This window comes from Lytechinus variegatus, chromosome 2 (genome assembly GCF_018143015.1).
Source record: "Lytechinus variegatus isolate NC3 chromosome 2, Lvar_3.0, whole genome shotgun sequence".
Classification (NCBI taxonomy): domain Eukaryota; kingdom Metazoa; phylum Echinodermata; class Echinoidea; order Temnopleuroida; family Toxopneustidae; genus Lytechinus; species Lytechinus variegatus.
In genome coordinates this window covers 69,818,299-69,834,527 of record NC_054741.1, presented here as the reverse complement: position 1 = coordinate 69,834,527, position 16,229 = coordinate 69,818,299, and the positions used below count along the sequence as shown (strand labels likewise).

Below are 16,229 nucleotides of genomic sequence, written 5' to 3'. Positions count from 1 at the left end.
GCATTAGTGATTGAAATATTCAAATGCTCATATAACTTTTTCATTATTTTGTCCGATTTTTTTCAAACTTTCTTTGTTCTTATGCTTTGATTTTTCAGTTTTGACACAAGCCTAGTTGTTCCAAAGGTTCATTCCCCTTTAATCTAATCATTATTATTATTGTTTAATCATTATTATTCTTTTAAACAATATTATGTTAGTTCTGCATCCTCCCCCCTCCTCCTTCAGCTGGTCGATAGTCATAGATCAAGGGAATTTAATTAAATTCATCTGTTTTCATTTTTGTAGAAAATAAACGTAGGAATCAAGGGTGGTGTCACATAATTAAGAATCCATGGAAAAATTGTATTGCCTCTTCTTTGGCATGCATGGTCTGCCACGCCCACTCTCTGATCATGTGACACTTTCCAATGGTCACCTGACCGAAACCAAACCAGATCAGAATTAACGTATGGCCGACTCGCGACACCTTCCGAAAGAGGAAATAACGAAGAGTAAATAGTGATAGTCAATTACGTCGTGGTTTCTGCGGACAATTGCTTCAAGACGGCTTGTGTAAACAGTCATGTGACAAAAGTATACATTCTTTGCATTGTCATTCTCTTTTTTTTCTTTCGGACAATATGCAGTCTAGCTCCAGCAAAAGTAACGGACTGCTGTACTGATTGAATTTCGGCCGTCGGCTATCGGCTGTTCACTTGCCTGGGTTTCGTCGCGTCTCCGAACTCCGGTAGATCTCCTATTCGGTATCACTGACCAAATCTGCTGCTACAGTATATCAGCTACAATCTTTATCACTTCGGCATCGTTACCAAATAGTATTACTAACCTCACATGTTGTGTGAGTGCCAAATACCAACACATCCTGACCGATGACCTTATATCTTTGCAGATCAAATCAGGCAAACTGAAGAGGTGCAAAGTGCAGGAACCAAGTGTGGGGACTGATAACGGTTTCAAGTTATATTGAGAAACGTGTGTCAATGGCTCTTTCAGTAGATTTCAAAGGATTAGACTCTGATCATGATGACTCGAGAGATCATCATAATATCCTGGAGGGGAGCACACATGAAGGCGAAGAGGAGTTAAACATGAGTCACGAGGAAAGACAAATGTTGCTTCATGGAATTGACCATTCCTCTAATTCATCTTCCAGCAATGCCATCTATTCTAGTTACAGCTCAAGCAGCAGCAGGCTTATGCCAAAACATTTCAGCCCGGCTCGATATTGGAAAAACCTGATAGTTTTGAGTCTTGCATGCATGTTTATGTTCAGTGCATACAGTGCCTTGGCAAACTTGCAGAGTAGTCTTCATTACAGTGAAGGACTTGGTGTAGCTTCTCTATGTGCTATTTATATTGGTGTTATCATATCCAGCTTGTTTGCACCTCTTGTGATCTGGGTATTGAAGGTGAAATGGACTCTGGTTGTCTGTAGCGTGTTTTATGCCGTCTTCTCAGCAAGCAACATCTACCCTGCTGTCTATACCCTCATTCCCGCAGCGGCTTTACTTGGGTTGGCTGCGTCCCCTTTCTGGACAGCTATTGGTACCTACCTTACAACATCGGCCATTCAGCTTGCTGATGTTCAGGATGGGATTCCGGAACCCATCATCAATCGTTTCAATGGCATTTTCTTCTGCTTCTTCCAGTCTGCCCAGGTCTGGGGAAACCTCATCTCCTCACTTGTTCTACAGAACACGTCTTCCTCTGATACAATGTCCCAATGCGGGCGCTACAGTTGTGGAACTGGCATCACCTTCAACATCACTGACAGTGTTGAGATGGCTGGGGAGGAAACACTAATCCTCGTCATCATCTATATCATCCTTGGTCTCGTAGCAACGTTCATCTACATTTTCCTTGTAGATAGTATCCCAAAGGTCAATTACAGAGGAACTAAAACATGGAAGACTCATCTATCTGATCACTTGGTCTCAACATTCCATTTGATGAAGACCCCATATCTCTTCCTTCTGATACCACTCATGATTTATAATGGAGCTGAGCAGGCCTTTATAAGTGCAGATTTCACCAAGGTAATAGCATTATTCTTTTTATAATTTTAATAAATTATAATATGATGAGGAGGATGATGAGAGGGTGTTTCATTAAGCAAACTTATTATAAACTACTGAAATCATTTCATTTGCTTAGAGCAAATACATCAGTTAAAATGATTAATGTGGTTCTTCATAAAATGCATCTAGTGATGGTAAAATGAGAAAATAAATAGCAACCTAAAATTACTATAATTAACAGAAGTATCCTTAAATTTGTGAATATCATTTTTATGGTTGTCATGTTATTGCAGTTTTGGTTTGGAATCTGGATATGGTTACTGCTCAGCCTGAGTCTTGATTTATCCCTAATTTGGCAGGGAGGCATCTCAAAGAGATTTTGACCTGACATTTCCTGACTTTTTTCTTTGAAGTCTTTTAAGACCAAATTTTTTTACCAAGTGCCAAAGTTATGGGACATTTTGGAACACATGTCAGATTCCAAACTGTTCAAACATGTGATTTCATGATCATGTACAAATCCAATGCAAGTTGTATTTCTTGTTAGAATTCATAAATGTAATATTATTTTACTTCTACACATTAAAATCAATTAATTTTTATGTTCTTTGTCATTCAAAGAGTGTTGTCGCCCATTTCCACAGAGTAAACAATGGAAAACAAAATATTGAAAAGCACGTACAGAACATAAGAAAATTACAAAACAATTAAATAAATGAGAACTTACTTTCGATGTCAAAACTATCATGTTATATTTGAATGTAGGCTTACATAGCAGGCTGCAAAGAGTTCTTTACCATAAATTATGATATTCAGACATTTATTTCTTAATTTGGAGTAGAATTCTCATTTCTTGCCTAGCAAATCAATGTAAAATTATACAATTTTATGGAAGCTTAAAAGTGCCACCGAGATGTTGAGATAATTATCTCGGGAAGTCGACATCTTGATAGCAAAAGATAAGATGACGAGATCCCAGATCTCATCATGTCGACATCTTTTAGAAGAGATGATGAGATGACAAGATCCCGAATCTCATCATGTCAACATCTTTTTAGAAGAGATGATGAGATGACAAGATCCCGGATCTCATCATGTCAACATCTTTATGAAGAGATGATGAGATGACGAGATCCTGGATCTCATCATGTCAACATCTTTAAGAAGAGATGATGAGATGACAAGATCCCGGATCTCATCATGTTGACATCTTGTAGAAGAGATGATGAGATGAAAAGATCTCATGAGATGACAAGATCTCGGATCTCATCATGTTGACATCTTGTAGAAGAGATGATCAGATGACAAGATCTCGTAACTCGTCATGTCTACATCTTTAAGAAGAGATGATTAGATGACATGATCATGGATCGAAGATCTTGTCATCTGACGATTTCTTCTAAAAGATGTTGACATGATGAGATCCTGGATCTTGTCATCTCATCATCAATTCTACAAGATGTTGACATGATGAGATCCGGGATCTTGTCATCTCATCATCTCTTCTAAAAGATGTCAACATGATGAGATCCGGGATCTTGTCATCTCATCATCTCTTCTAAAAGATGTTGACATGATGAGATCCAAGATCTTGTCATCTCAACATCTCTTCTAAAAGATGTCAACATGATGATATCCGGGATCTTGTCATCTCATCATCTCTTCCAAAAGATGTTGACATGATGAGATCTGGGATCTTGTCATCTCATCATCTCTTCCAAAAGATGTTGACATGATGAGATCCGGGATCTTGTCATCTCATCATCTCTTCTAAAAGATGTTGACATGATGAGATCTGGGATCTTGTCATCTCATCATCTCTTCCAAAAGATGTTGACATGATGAGATCCAGGATCTCGTCATCTGATCTTTTGCTATCAAGATATCGACTTCCCAAGATAATTATCTCAACATCTCGGTGGCACTTTTAAGCTTCCATACAATTTTGTAAATTATGCTATGGACAACATGCATGTCAATTTTCAGCATGATTGCATGAATGGCTAAGATCATGGGGGGGGGGCAAGGATACCTATCCTTTGCAGCTATTAAACTGGTTTAAAAATGACTCCTTTGACCTTTTTAAGCCAGTTTAATAGCTGCAAAGGATACTCTGTGTAAATAGGGTGTTACTTAAATCAAATGATAATTGGTCGTGAGATATACAGATCTTGATCTCCAGCACCTTGGATCAGCACTCACTCTTGAGTTAAAGAGAGATGATAATCATGTGATTTCAGAAGCAAACTCTTGGAAACATCTTCCCAATTATGCTCATAATGCCATTGATGTCTCATTTGAAAATTTATGCAGCTAATTAAAAAGAGAAGAAGCTCAATGTGCATTGAAGTTCCAAGAGTCTATAAAGTATGGATTCTTCATTTGGTCATATTATCTTTGGCTCCCATCGACCGATTTGGGGGTTTATGGTATTCCACCATGCTCTATCGAAATAAAATGTAAAACAGGCAGACATTTAATAAAATGGAAATATGATGTCATCACACGTTGGTATTCTGCAATGAGTCAAAGAGTTCACACTTTGGAAAAAAAAGTCCTAACAATTTATATATCTTGGAAGTCGTTTTTTTTTTCTATCAGCTAGCAGTATGATTATCGACAGAATTTTATGTTTTCATGGGCACTGGCCAGGCCACTTTGGTAAAGCTCGGACATATTGGTTTTCGCAGAAATACTCCTTTTCACCATTTGCTGAAGTAGGCCAAAATACATTAACCGTGTATCGCAATGGTCCCGCTAGGTGTGTGTGTGTGGGGGGGGGAGTGCAATGGGACCCAAAGGAATGTTAGAAAGGAAAATCGAAATTAATTTCCTTACCCAAGGAACGTGTGCTTTTCATGTTTATCCACTTCCACCCATATAACTCTTCAAGTATTGCGCAAGTCATTTTTATGACCTTTTTAAAAGTGAGTGGTGCTCACTTAAGTGCAAACTTTGTAAACACTCATGTAGTCGTTCGCTGAAATTTTCCGAGATATTACTTCATTTTATAGCATATTTTCCTCTTTTTTTTTTTTTTTGGGGGGGTTGATGGGGTATAGTATAGTTTCCATTGCTGTGTCATTATTCAGAGAAAATGTTGATCTCTTCAATTTCCAATATAAAACTTTATAGCTCCAGGGACCTTTAAAAGGCTGTCCAAGTTGAAGTTAAGGTCTTGTATATAGCATAAAATTTAATTATCCTTTTTCTTCTTTTTCTTTTCTTCTTCTTCTCCTTCTTCTCCTTCTCCTCCTCCTCTTTCTCCTCATTCTTCTTCGTCTCCTCCCCCTTCTCCTCTTCCTCCTCATCCTTCTTCCACTTCTGTTCTTTTTCTTTTTTCTCCCCTTTTTTTCTTCTCTATTCTTCTCCTCCTTTCTCTTCTCTTTCTCTTTTTCCTCCTTATTCCCTTTCTCATCCTCATCCTTCTCCTTCTTCTGCTCCTATCGTATGGAATAACTATTCAAGATTCGTGATGGAACAACAGAACAATCACATTTCTCATCACTGAATATAACAAATTACGTATTGATAAATATATTCCTCTCTGTACAAGATTTCAACACGTAGGCCTATAGTAATACTGCTAGTACAGTTTGACAATAACATTGTACATTTTTTCATGCCGTAATTATTCTCACTATGAATTTGCGCCTCGTGTCAAACAACTAAACATTCATGATGATGAGGGTATACTGGGGAGCGTTTCATGAAAGGATTTTATCCGACAAGTCCTGTTTTATCGGACAATTACCCTAGTAACATTGCTTCTCAGCCAATCAGAATCAAGGAAAGATGTCAGATCTAACAACTCGTCATACAAAAATGTTGATGAAACGCCCCCCAGGGGTTAGGGAAGGGGGTGGGCGCCCCATTCTGAAATCCTACAAATCCTCTTCATCGGTTTCATTCGCATTGACATTCCTTGAACAAAGAATTAATTGGAGATGTTGGTCCCCTTGAAATTACTAATAGTCCTGCAGTTCATGTTGTATCGACATAATATTCCCTTTGAGCGGGTAGGGGAAAGCCAAGTTTCATATCGTAAATGCGTTATGAGCAACAACAGAGTTGATCTGGTGAACATCATAATGTCTAGTATTCAATTTGAGATTTTTCTGAATGTTGTTCCTCTTTTTGTTTAAATGTGAACAATTATAACTCATTATATTTTGCAGAGTTTTGTCAGCTGTACGAAAGGAGCGGGTGAAGTCGGTTACGTCATGATCGGCTTCGGTGTTGCTGATGCGTTGTCTTCGGCAATCTTCGGCCAGCTCGAGAAGTATTCGGGCCGGATTGTGATCTTCTTGTTTGGGGGTGTGGTCCATTTGGCCCTTCTGACTGGCTTTGAACTTTGGAACCCGGAGCACTCGGCAACATGGCAGCTTGTTCTGTTTGCAGTTGGATGGGGTATTGGAGATGCTGTCTGGCAAACACAAATATCATGTAAGAGCATCTTTAGGAAAACAAACTTGTGTCAAGCTGGTTTATATTGACGTTTTTAATAATCATATGGGCTATTCCACGGTTACTCACGTTACATTTGGAGACACCTTGACTCATACTTGGACCTGTAACTCCATTATTATTGATAGGAACTAAACATCTTCTTATCACAACAAAGTACACAGTCTGACTATCCTTTGTATAAAAACAAAACTTGGGAAATTTTATTATGCTCCTGGCAAATCTTTGGAATGTGTCGGTTACTCACGTTACATGATTTGGACATGCATTAAATGAAAAGTCGACATAAGTGAAAAGTCTCCTCATGCAAGGCTTTTATGAAAGTTGATTATATCCATTTCAAAGAAGTATATTAGGGAGACAAATTTTGTATATAATTAAAAAAATAAAGAACACATGGTTTTTACTTGGGGTGCAGATAATGTGGTTACTCACGTTACGGTTACTCACGTTACATTTTGTCCATGTATGGTTAACAACACACATGTCATTAAAAATTCAATAATGTGTGTAAAATTCATTGCTAGGAACATCAAAAAGATATTTTATACCAAAAATTGGAACAATTGGAGCTTTATTAGGGTGTAGGAGGGAAAGTATGATTTCGCTTACTAATTATGCATAAATTAGCATAATCGCTTTACCAATTTGCATGAAATAAATTACTGTATTGTAGATTATGTCCAAGACAAACTGCACGCAAATTTTCGGCGTGATCGTGCGGCCAATGGCCGAGATCTCAAGAAGGGCCTGGGAGGCCCCACCCCCCCCCCCCGGGCCATATCAACTCCCAAAATACCCCGGTCTAGATAGGGTTACAGGACAGGTATAAAGGGCATTCAATGTGTTGTTCGAACACTCGGAAGTTTGGTTAATCAAAACCAAGCCTTACTAATGCACTCTCGCATTGTGAATACTTCTACTAATATTCATTTTTTTGTGTGATTGTACATGTATGACTACTGATATTTTGATGAACAAAGAGTCACATCAAAGAGGTGTACCCTCATTTTGCTTTTAATTAATCAAAAATAACTTCACAACTCACCATGAGACTTAAAACTTGACATCCCACAGAAAATGTTACCTAACTGAATAATTTTTACTGGTTACTCACATTACATGATGGTTACTCACGTTACAAAGTTACTCACGTTACAGTTTTTCTTCATCATTTTTATAAAAAAAATTGTACTTTTTAATGATTTTGATAGTCATCACTGTGTCAAAGATTGTTTGAAGGAAGAGAATTTAAAATCCCACCAATTAACTGTGAAGAATTTTTCTCTCAGAAAACAAAGTCAGTTTTTTCGGTTACTCACGTTACTTACATCACCTCAACAGGTTGCAATATTCAGTTTTGAATGAGTACTACAAATTTACTTGAAAAGCTGTTGTGTATTTTAAGTAATTTGACCCTTCTAAACTTCAGAAATATATAAAGTGGTATGTTGTTGCAATAACAAAATGGTAATAAGGCATATTTCATTTTTCACTATTTTTCTTGTATTTTGGTACAAAATGGAAGACACAACTTTTGACCATTTTTTTCCAAAGTATACATATGAAAATAAACTTTTTATTTCTTGTTCCTGAAACTATCATGTATGAAGGACTTAAAGTATTAAAAAATTCAAGAAAATGTTGAATTTTAATTTTTTAAGCTCATGTCCACCAAACTGTGGAATTGCCCATATTTCATTTTAAATATTTCGTTCATTTTCACACCGGCCTCTCAAATTGTCACGATACATAACTTCACATCCATTACTCCGAGAAACTCGACTCACCCCGTATTTATTTCATTTATGCTTTGAGCATTTACTAATTTGAATTTATTAAAATAACAATGCAATTAATAATAATAATAATGATAATAATAATTGTAATAAAAATGATAATAATAATAATAACAACAATAATAATTGAATTGAATTTATTGTCATACTTCACAGGATAACAAAATAATAACATAATACAAGAAATACATTTGATTTCATAGAAAATACAAAGATAATGGCAGTAAATAAAGTGAAATGAAGGAACCTACATAAAAATAAATAATACATAGTGCCGTCGTCTGTCTAGGAATAATAAATTCGGACAAGCTTGAGCTCAATAAGCTCGATCTTGTTTCTAATACTGCCAGGTAAGCCTATACCCATTCACCTTAAAGGGGTGGTCCAGGCTGAAAATATTTATAGCTTAATACACAGTAGAACTCACTGATCAAAACGCTGAAAATTTCATCAAAATCGGACAAAAAATAATAAAGTTATTGAAGTTTAAAGTTTAGCAATATTTTGTGAAAACAGTCGTCATGAATATTCATTAGGCGAGCTGATGATGTCACATCTCCACTTTCCGTTTTCTTATGTTATTACATGAAATCATATTTTTTCATTATTTCATACTTGTGTGAATAAAATGTCTCATGTATAATGAAATAAGTTGCAGCAATAAATATATAATGCACTAAATCAGTTGTCAATCCAAGTTTTCTAGTTCTTGGAGGAAAAAAAATTGAATAAACCTAATTTCATATAATAAAATACAAAAGAACAAGTGGAGATGTGACATTCATGACCACTGTTTTTACAAAACATTACTAAACTTTAAAATTCAAAAACTTTGCTATTTGTTGTCCGATTTTGACGAAATTTTCGGCATTTTGCTCAGTGAATTATACTCTATTTATTAAGCTATAAGATGTTCATCAATATATATTCATTTTGATGTTCGGCAATATATATCATATATATTCATGGTAGTAAAGTCTTCACTTTTATCATCAAAATATATACATGTATATAAATGTATATGATATATATTGCTGAATCATAAAATGCCTAAACAGATACCTATTCATGAGCATAAAGGTTTAATCTTTATTTGTAAACTGATTAAGCTTAATTTCTTTTCATGTGTTTGCATGCTGTAACTTAAGATTGGAAGAAATCATGTAACTGGTAAACACTTTACTAACATGAATATCAGTGTGTGGGACTAGAGTGAAATTTCATGGTATCTTTGGAAGAGTTTTTAAAGGTGAAGAAATAAAATATCATCATTGATTTTAACATATTTTGTCAATATCATACCAATAATTAACATACACGAAAATCAAGTTAAAAAATTATTTGTCCGGGGTCAAACTCAAGGTCAAAGTTAAGGTCAAAGGTCATGACCTTATACATTGCTCCAATACGTTATTCGATGCATGTTTTGGATTCCTCTCTGAATTTCCTATCAAATGGTACCAGTTTCATGAAAATTGGTCAACACGTAACGACGCAGTGGCCACTGAAAGTTGAAGGTCACGCCCATTTTTGTCAAAACAAGGAGAAAAGGGCGGGCCGTAGCGCGAGAACCGACGGACCGATTGGACTAATTTTTTTGTTTTGTGCTTGGGCCATGGTGAATTTTATGTATACCAAATTACAACGAATTCTAAAACGGTCGGGTGCAAAATTGCACATTCATTGGGTGAATTGGCATGGAATGACCCACTAGTGATGTTTTGATATTTTCACCTTCTCCTCTTTCTCTCTCTCTTCTCCCCTAGCTCTGGTAGGTGTGATATTTCCGGAATCCCAGGAGCCCGCCTTCGCAAACTTTCGACTATGGCAAGCTGTTGGTTTCGCTGTGACCTACGCTCTGACCATTCCGTCTGCTATCTGCATCTCTCACAAGATATACGGACTAATGGCATTTTTAACGTTTTCCATTATATGTTACATCATAGAGGAATATTTGATATCAAGACCAGCCCCACCGTGGACAGATTAAAGGACAATGAATTTGATATTCGTATAGTCGTGCATAAAGATTAAAAAAATAATAATAACAAAGAAGCGAATAAGTTATGAAAGATCCATGCGGTGGCTTGAGGGACGCACGCCTCATTATTTTGAGAATTGCATATTGAATATACAAAAAGCTAAATCTAATAAAATATGCAAAGTCTATATTATCCAAATTTGCTCTTTGCGCCCAATCTATTTCAAAATGCTGGATTCGCCACTGAAATGGAACTCTGGCTTAAAGGAGGATGAAATCCTAAAAACCAGATTAATTGTTAAAAGATATAAATATATAAATGAAACAGATCAATGAAAGGATTCAACAGGACACTAAAAATGCTGATCACCATATACGATCAGGAAATATATTTTTTTGTTTCAAAGAAGAAAAGAGACACAATTATGATTAAGTTCCATTAATTTATATAATCTTATTCAGTTATTAAGAGACCATCATAACTCCAACATCCAATATGCCTAGTCATTTATTTGTAAAGAAATAAAATTCAAGAAAATTATTTTCTATGATGATGATGATGTTGTTTTTTTGTAATCCAACTAATTGAATGATGATACACTCTAAAAACTTGGGTAGAAAGGAAAACATGCATATTTGCTGGGTATCCCCCCCCCCGGCAATATTGGGAAAAATGCATGTTTTAAGGGAAATTTCAACGCAACTTTGCATAAAATTTACAAAATATTTGGTATCATTTTACCCAACAACCGTGCATGTTCCCATTTTACCAAATATTGGGGAATTTTCTTTAGTGTGTACCCTTTTCTAAATGATTTTCAAGCATTTCATGAGCTCTTAATTACAGCGCAGAGGAATATATACATATGCACATAGATTCTGCGCTATACAAATCAGTATAATTATCATCGTCAATGATTATCGTCATGATTGTAAAATTAAGCGATATCTTAAAATCTTAAAGCTTATTCCCCCCCCCCCCATCTGATTCGATGGATTTGTTAAAGTATTTTCCCCCATATATTTAATCAAATCAACTTATTGTTCGGGATGGACTTTCCTCTTAAAGTCTGTGCAATTTTATCTCTTTACAGCTGGCATATTACGTTAAAATTTGATGCAATTTCATATCTATCGCCATTGTATGGAATCAAATGTCATTACTTTCTTATTCACCATCTGATCTAGATTGTTTTTTATAGTACTATACTTCTTTATTTTTCTATATTTTAATCAAATCAAAATTATTGTTCAAAGTAATTCTATTTATTTACTCTATCGATGATGACGCTAAAAACTACAGTGTGATTTAATCGAATAAAAGGCCCGTTTCAACCAAATCGATTTTTCTATAGTAGTATTTAGCGTTTTCGGGAACTTTTCCTTCTTGTGACGTAAATAGGGAGTTTTTTAAATCGCGACAGGGTAGGATTTTACAACATAGAAAATCTATTGTCAAAAGCCAGTCTTTGTCGAAATTGGTGAATCAAAACAGCAGTTTCGTCCTTGGGCCGATTGCACGAAAGGGTCTTTACAAGGACCGTCTTTCGTGTCGCCCATATTTTATGATACGCTATAAGCGGGGTGTTTCTGAAATTTATGATAAAAAATAAGATTCGTTAGCTTGCTTTTAAATCAAATTTTATACAATTTCATTATATATCATATCATTTTATAAACAAACATTTTGTTTATTTTAACGGACGAATGAAATATGTTTTGAGATGATTTATTTAAAATTCGTTTCACATAGCGCATCATAAAAAGTGGGCGACACGAAAGACGGTCCTTGCAAAGACCCTTTCGTGCAATCGGCCCCTGGTCCCTGGACAAACAACATATCTGCAATATTTCGTCAGCTCCGAATCTTACGACGATCAGCTATCCTGGTTCACTATATAGTTTTCGACAAAGACCTCCCAGCTCTCATTGTGATTTGACTTGGATTGTCAATACATTTACTATGTTCTTGAATTCGTTCTGGGTTGTGGTGCGATAACTCGCTGTTTACGAATAATATGTGCGCTACTGTACTCACTTTTTGACTATTATTCTGTAAAACTGTTGGTCGTTGCTATTCGTCAAGATTACTAACGAATAAAGAAATATAATTTCTGTAATCAATATGCATTGTAGTTGTCTTCAATACAAACTGATTTCACGATGTTGTGAATGTTATACAATGAATGAGTAGGAAAAAGGAGGGATCAGCCAAATACACGCTTTAGAGAAACGCACGCATGCCTCGTGTGACGACGATGGTGGTGATGTTATTGATGATGAGGAGGAGGAGGAGGATGTTGATAGTGATGATAGTGATCACTTTATGGGGGTGATGATGATGATGACGTTGATAGTGATGATGATTTTGATAGTGATCATGATGGTGGTCATGGTGGTGGTGATGAAGAAGATTGTGATGAATTGACAGGGACCATTATATTTTGATCGGACTAAAATCTCAAGATTATTTTGGCAAATTCGGTCTGGTGCAGCACCGCCTTATACTACAATCGTGGAAAGCGACCATAATCAATATGCAAAAGGTCAATCTGAAAAATAATTAGTTGTGCTGAAAATGAAATATATTCGAAGGTGATAACAAGAAGCAAATATGCAGTAATACATGTAATTCAATTTAAGCATGCATATTTACAAAAAACGCGTGATAGCTAGGAGGCTGTCAAAATTATCTGCTAGTTATCGAAATTTATAATTAACTTGGAAAGAATGGGAATAGTACGGGAGAATGAAATAGGTAGTGCAATACAAGCCAAGCTACTTCTAACAATAAAGCAAGTGCCCAAACCAGAACATCTTAACGGAATATATTATTTCAAGATTTTTTTCACAGGTAATTTTATACACTCCTGACTGTATAGTTGGCAAATTCTAAGAAATGGGATTGATCATGCAGCTGAGGCATGCATGTGTAATCAAAGTCAAAATGACATTTTTTAAAGTCACATGAGTTATTTTGGGGTTGTGCAAGTACGGAGTTGGGCGAATTTGATATGTGCGTCTTTTATGGTGCTTATACTGTTTTACTATTCACTCATGGTGACATAATTATTTTCATGCAATTTTCCAACTGACGTATCTTCACAGGTGCTTCAGTAAGCGCCCCTCTGTAATTGAAAACCATTTTACTGTAAATGTTAGATAAGAAAATGACACCCCTCACTATTTTTCGGAGCCCCCTTTTTTCAAATCTTGGATTCGCCACTGATTTTCACATAGAACTCAAGTTCGAATTGGTATAATGCCTGACTTTCAAGTGTGTTCGCTCAACCATGATAATGTAAAAAAAAGTGTGTGGTGGATATTGGATGGTAAAGAGCAACATTAAGTAATTTAGATTTACGATTGAATTGGAATCATCACCGTTCAATTTTCCTTTTAAATCCCCTTAAAATTAGTTTATACTTACTTAAAATGATAACATTTCTCTCATGTGTTCATTCTTCTATAAATAAGCGAATCATTTTTTTTTATTCAGAACTCCCTCTAAATGGATTAATGAACACTATTTTCAATGATATTACTCAAGACATTGAAAAAAATTCACCACAGCATAAGGGATTTAACTCACGCAGGATCATAATTATGAAGGGGATCTAAAATGAAGGAAAAAAAGTGAAATGAGGCTTTGTTTCAAGGATTTTTTATTCTGCTTTAAGGTTAACATGAAAATTGGCACGTGTTTTATTTTTTTAAGTGACGCTAATACAACAAAAACACAAAATTACGATAAAATGTGTGGCCAACAGGCGCGCCGGAACACTTTCAGTTTTTGGGGGGCAAAATCCCGAAGGGGGCACAATATTTTTGACAACGTGAGATACCGAAGCGATCGAGGGGGAGAGGCTATGGACCCCCCCCCCCACGGTAAGGATTTTGTGTAAAATGGAGTATAAAAATTGCGTTTCTAAGTGCATCCAAAAATAAATTTCTTGAGAATTAAACAGTCTTGGAGTTCTTTTTGCTCCTTCTGTTACCTCCGGCCGGCCGGCCCTCCTGACCCAGCCTGGTGTTTCTTCGTGACCAGGGTCGCAGTTCCAGCAAATTACGAGCCTTATTGCAAACGAAATTGTTTCAAACCAGTGTAATATAGGCCTTTTAAAGACTTTAAGATTTCAAACATGACCGTACGCAGCCGGGGGCCGCCGATCGAGAGGGCAAAATTCAAAAAATTCACCAAAAGTGTGCACGAAATCCTTCAATTTCATTCTAGAAAATGCCCAAAAGCTCCCCCGTCACAAATCCCCTCGCTCATACGTTTCTTCGAAAATTAAGGTCTTGCAGCCCCACCCACTCCCGGTTGTTTTATTTTTATTTTTGCAAACGTCCATGAATAACAAAAGCTGGGATGAACCAGAGAACATAGCTGCCATCTCGATCTGACTAGTAACAGGTAATGGGAATAAGTTTTGGAATCTAAAATACATAAGTGCTATATATGAGCTGAAATAGTATCAGACAAAACGCCTTCCAATCATGCCAATGAAAAGGAATAGAGGAAATACGGGGCTGTGAAAATATCTTAAGATTTTTTTTTATAGTAGAGCACTACTATAACGCTTATATTTTCTTTTATATTATTTACATTTTTATTCATATCTCGGATAATATCTTCTGGTCAAGAAGACACTTTCACAGATGATTTTATTTTGTTCATGTCCAAACATTATCGCTAAGTTGCTTTCGAGTGGGATTCACCATTTTTACAAATTATAAATTATAATCCTCTACACATGATTATTCTGAGTGTAATTTTCTGATAACATGTCTATATTGAGTTGAAATGACCTTGGTATTTTCTTTAGGGCACTGAATTGTTATTATTATTTGTTTGGCGTCACCTGTGCCTGGGAGGCGAAAAGCGAACTTAATCACTATGATCCACAGGTCTCTCCTCCCGATATAACTGATTGGAGGGGGGGGGGGGGTGCAGGTGGACCTCGACACCGGGGTTTCCCCCTACTCTTATACGAATAGTGCAGTGGGTTCTTAACGTGCAAAGGTGGTGACTCCCCTCTACACGGGGCCTCCATTTAACGTCCTATCCGAGGGACGGAGTGTTTTCCATTGTAACATAGCCTGCATCTATGAAACATGGGAGAGACGTTTACACACAACGCACTGACTTTAGTCATCCGCCCAGGGTGGACTCGAACCTACGATCTTTGGTTCGACTTCGACGGGCAGACGCGTTCCAACACCGCTTTCTTGTTATCACTGTATTAACTAAATTTAAATTTAGTTGAAAATGAAATAATTGAAACAAGTTTCTCGAGATGTTATGGTTTCTGGGCTTGATAGCTATGACATAGATTCCATATCTTGCTCGAGTAACTAGTGTTCACGCGCGTTAGTTATATCGGGTCCGGTCTGAGCGTTTCTGGGCGACCGCGCGTTTGTTAGACGACACAGCCAGCATCATAGAATTATAAACCTAATCATTGGTGGACCACTATCAATTTGCCATTCGCTTTTAGTCTGAAATGGATTCATTAAAAGGTTAAACGTTATCACACTGTAATAAGATGGAAAAGGGGCTTATCAAAGCTATGTTTCACAGAGGAACTGTTCGTCAAAAGACGCAAGGCTTACTATGATAATGTATTTGCCCCGTCAGGGGCAAAAATTTTCCATTTTTGACAATGGAAATGACAATTTTCATGCAGAAAAGTGCCTTCATTTACTTTTGTCCTTAAATAATTTATCATTTTTCATCTTTCAGGGGGGCACGTTGGGGGGGCAAAATCTCGTTTTGCCCCCCCAAAATTTTATTTGGGGGGGCAAGTGCCCCCCCTGCCCCCCGCTTCCGGCGCCCTTGGTGGCCAAAGCTTCAACTTGCTTCTCATTCGCCTATTTTCGAATAATAATGTGCTCATTGTAGCACAAGACATCGATATTGAAACTAAAATCAAAATGAACTGTATGCGAGATGATCTGTGA

At 36.5% G+C, this 16,229-nt stretch overlaps 1 protein-coding gene across 1 annotated transcript; it reads left to right on the top strand.

The window, feature by feature from the left end:
• Window positions 1-432: 432 nt before the first annotated feature.
• LOC121408837 (protein unc-93 homolog A-like) lies at window positions 433-10,952 on the top strand. The gene is made up of 3 exons (XM_041600504.1): window positions 433-2,039; window positions 6,200-6,467; window positions 10,054-10,952. Exons 1-3 carry the CDS (start codon window positions 984-986, stop codon window positions 10,275-10,277), a joined length of 1,548 nt encoding a protein of 515 aa, XP_041456438.1. The 5' UTR covers window positions 433-983; the 3' UTR covers window positions 10,278-10,952.
• The last annotated feature ends 5,277 nt before the right edge of the window (window positions 10,953-16,229 follow it).

Bases quoted from the DNA above. Each gene is read 5' to 3' on its own strand.
- LOC121408837 (XM_041600504.1), top strand. From the start codon at position 984: ATGGCTCTTTCAGTAGATTTCAAAGGATTAGACTCTGATCATGATGAC. The intron at 2,040-6,199 runs GTAATAGCATTA...TATATTTTGCAG, and splicing joins TAAGTGCAGATTTCACCAAG to AGTTTTGTCAGCTGTACGAA. The intron at 6,468-10,053 runs GTAAGAGCATCT...CTTCTCCCCTAG, and splicing joins CTGGCAAACACAAATATCAT to CTCTGGTAGGTGTGATATTT.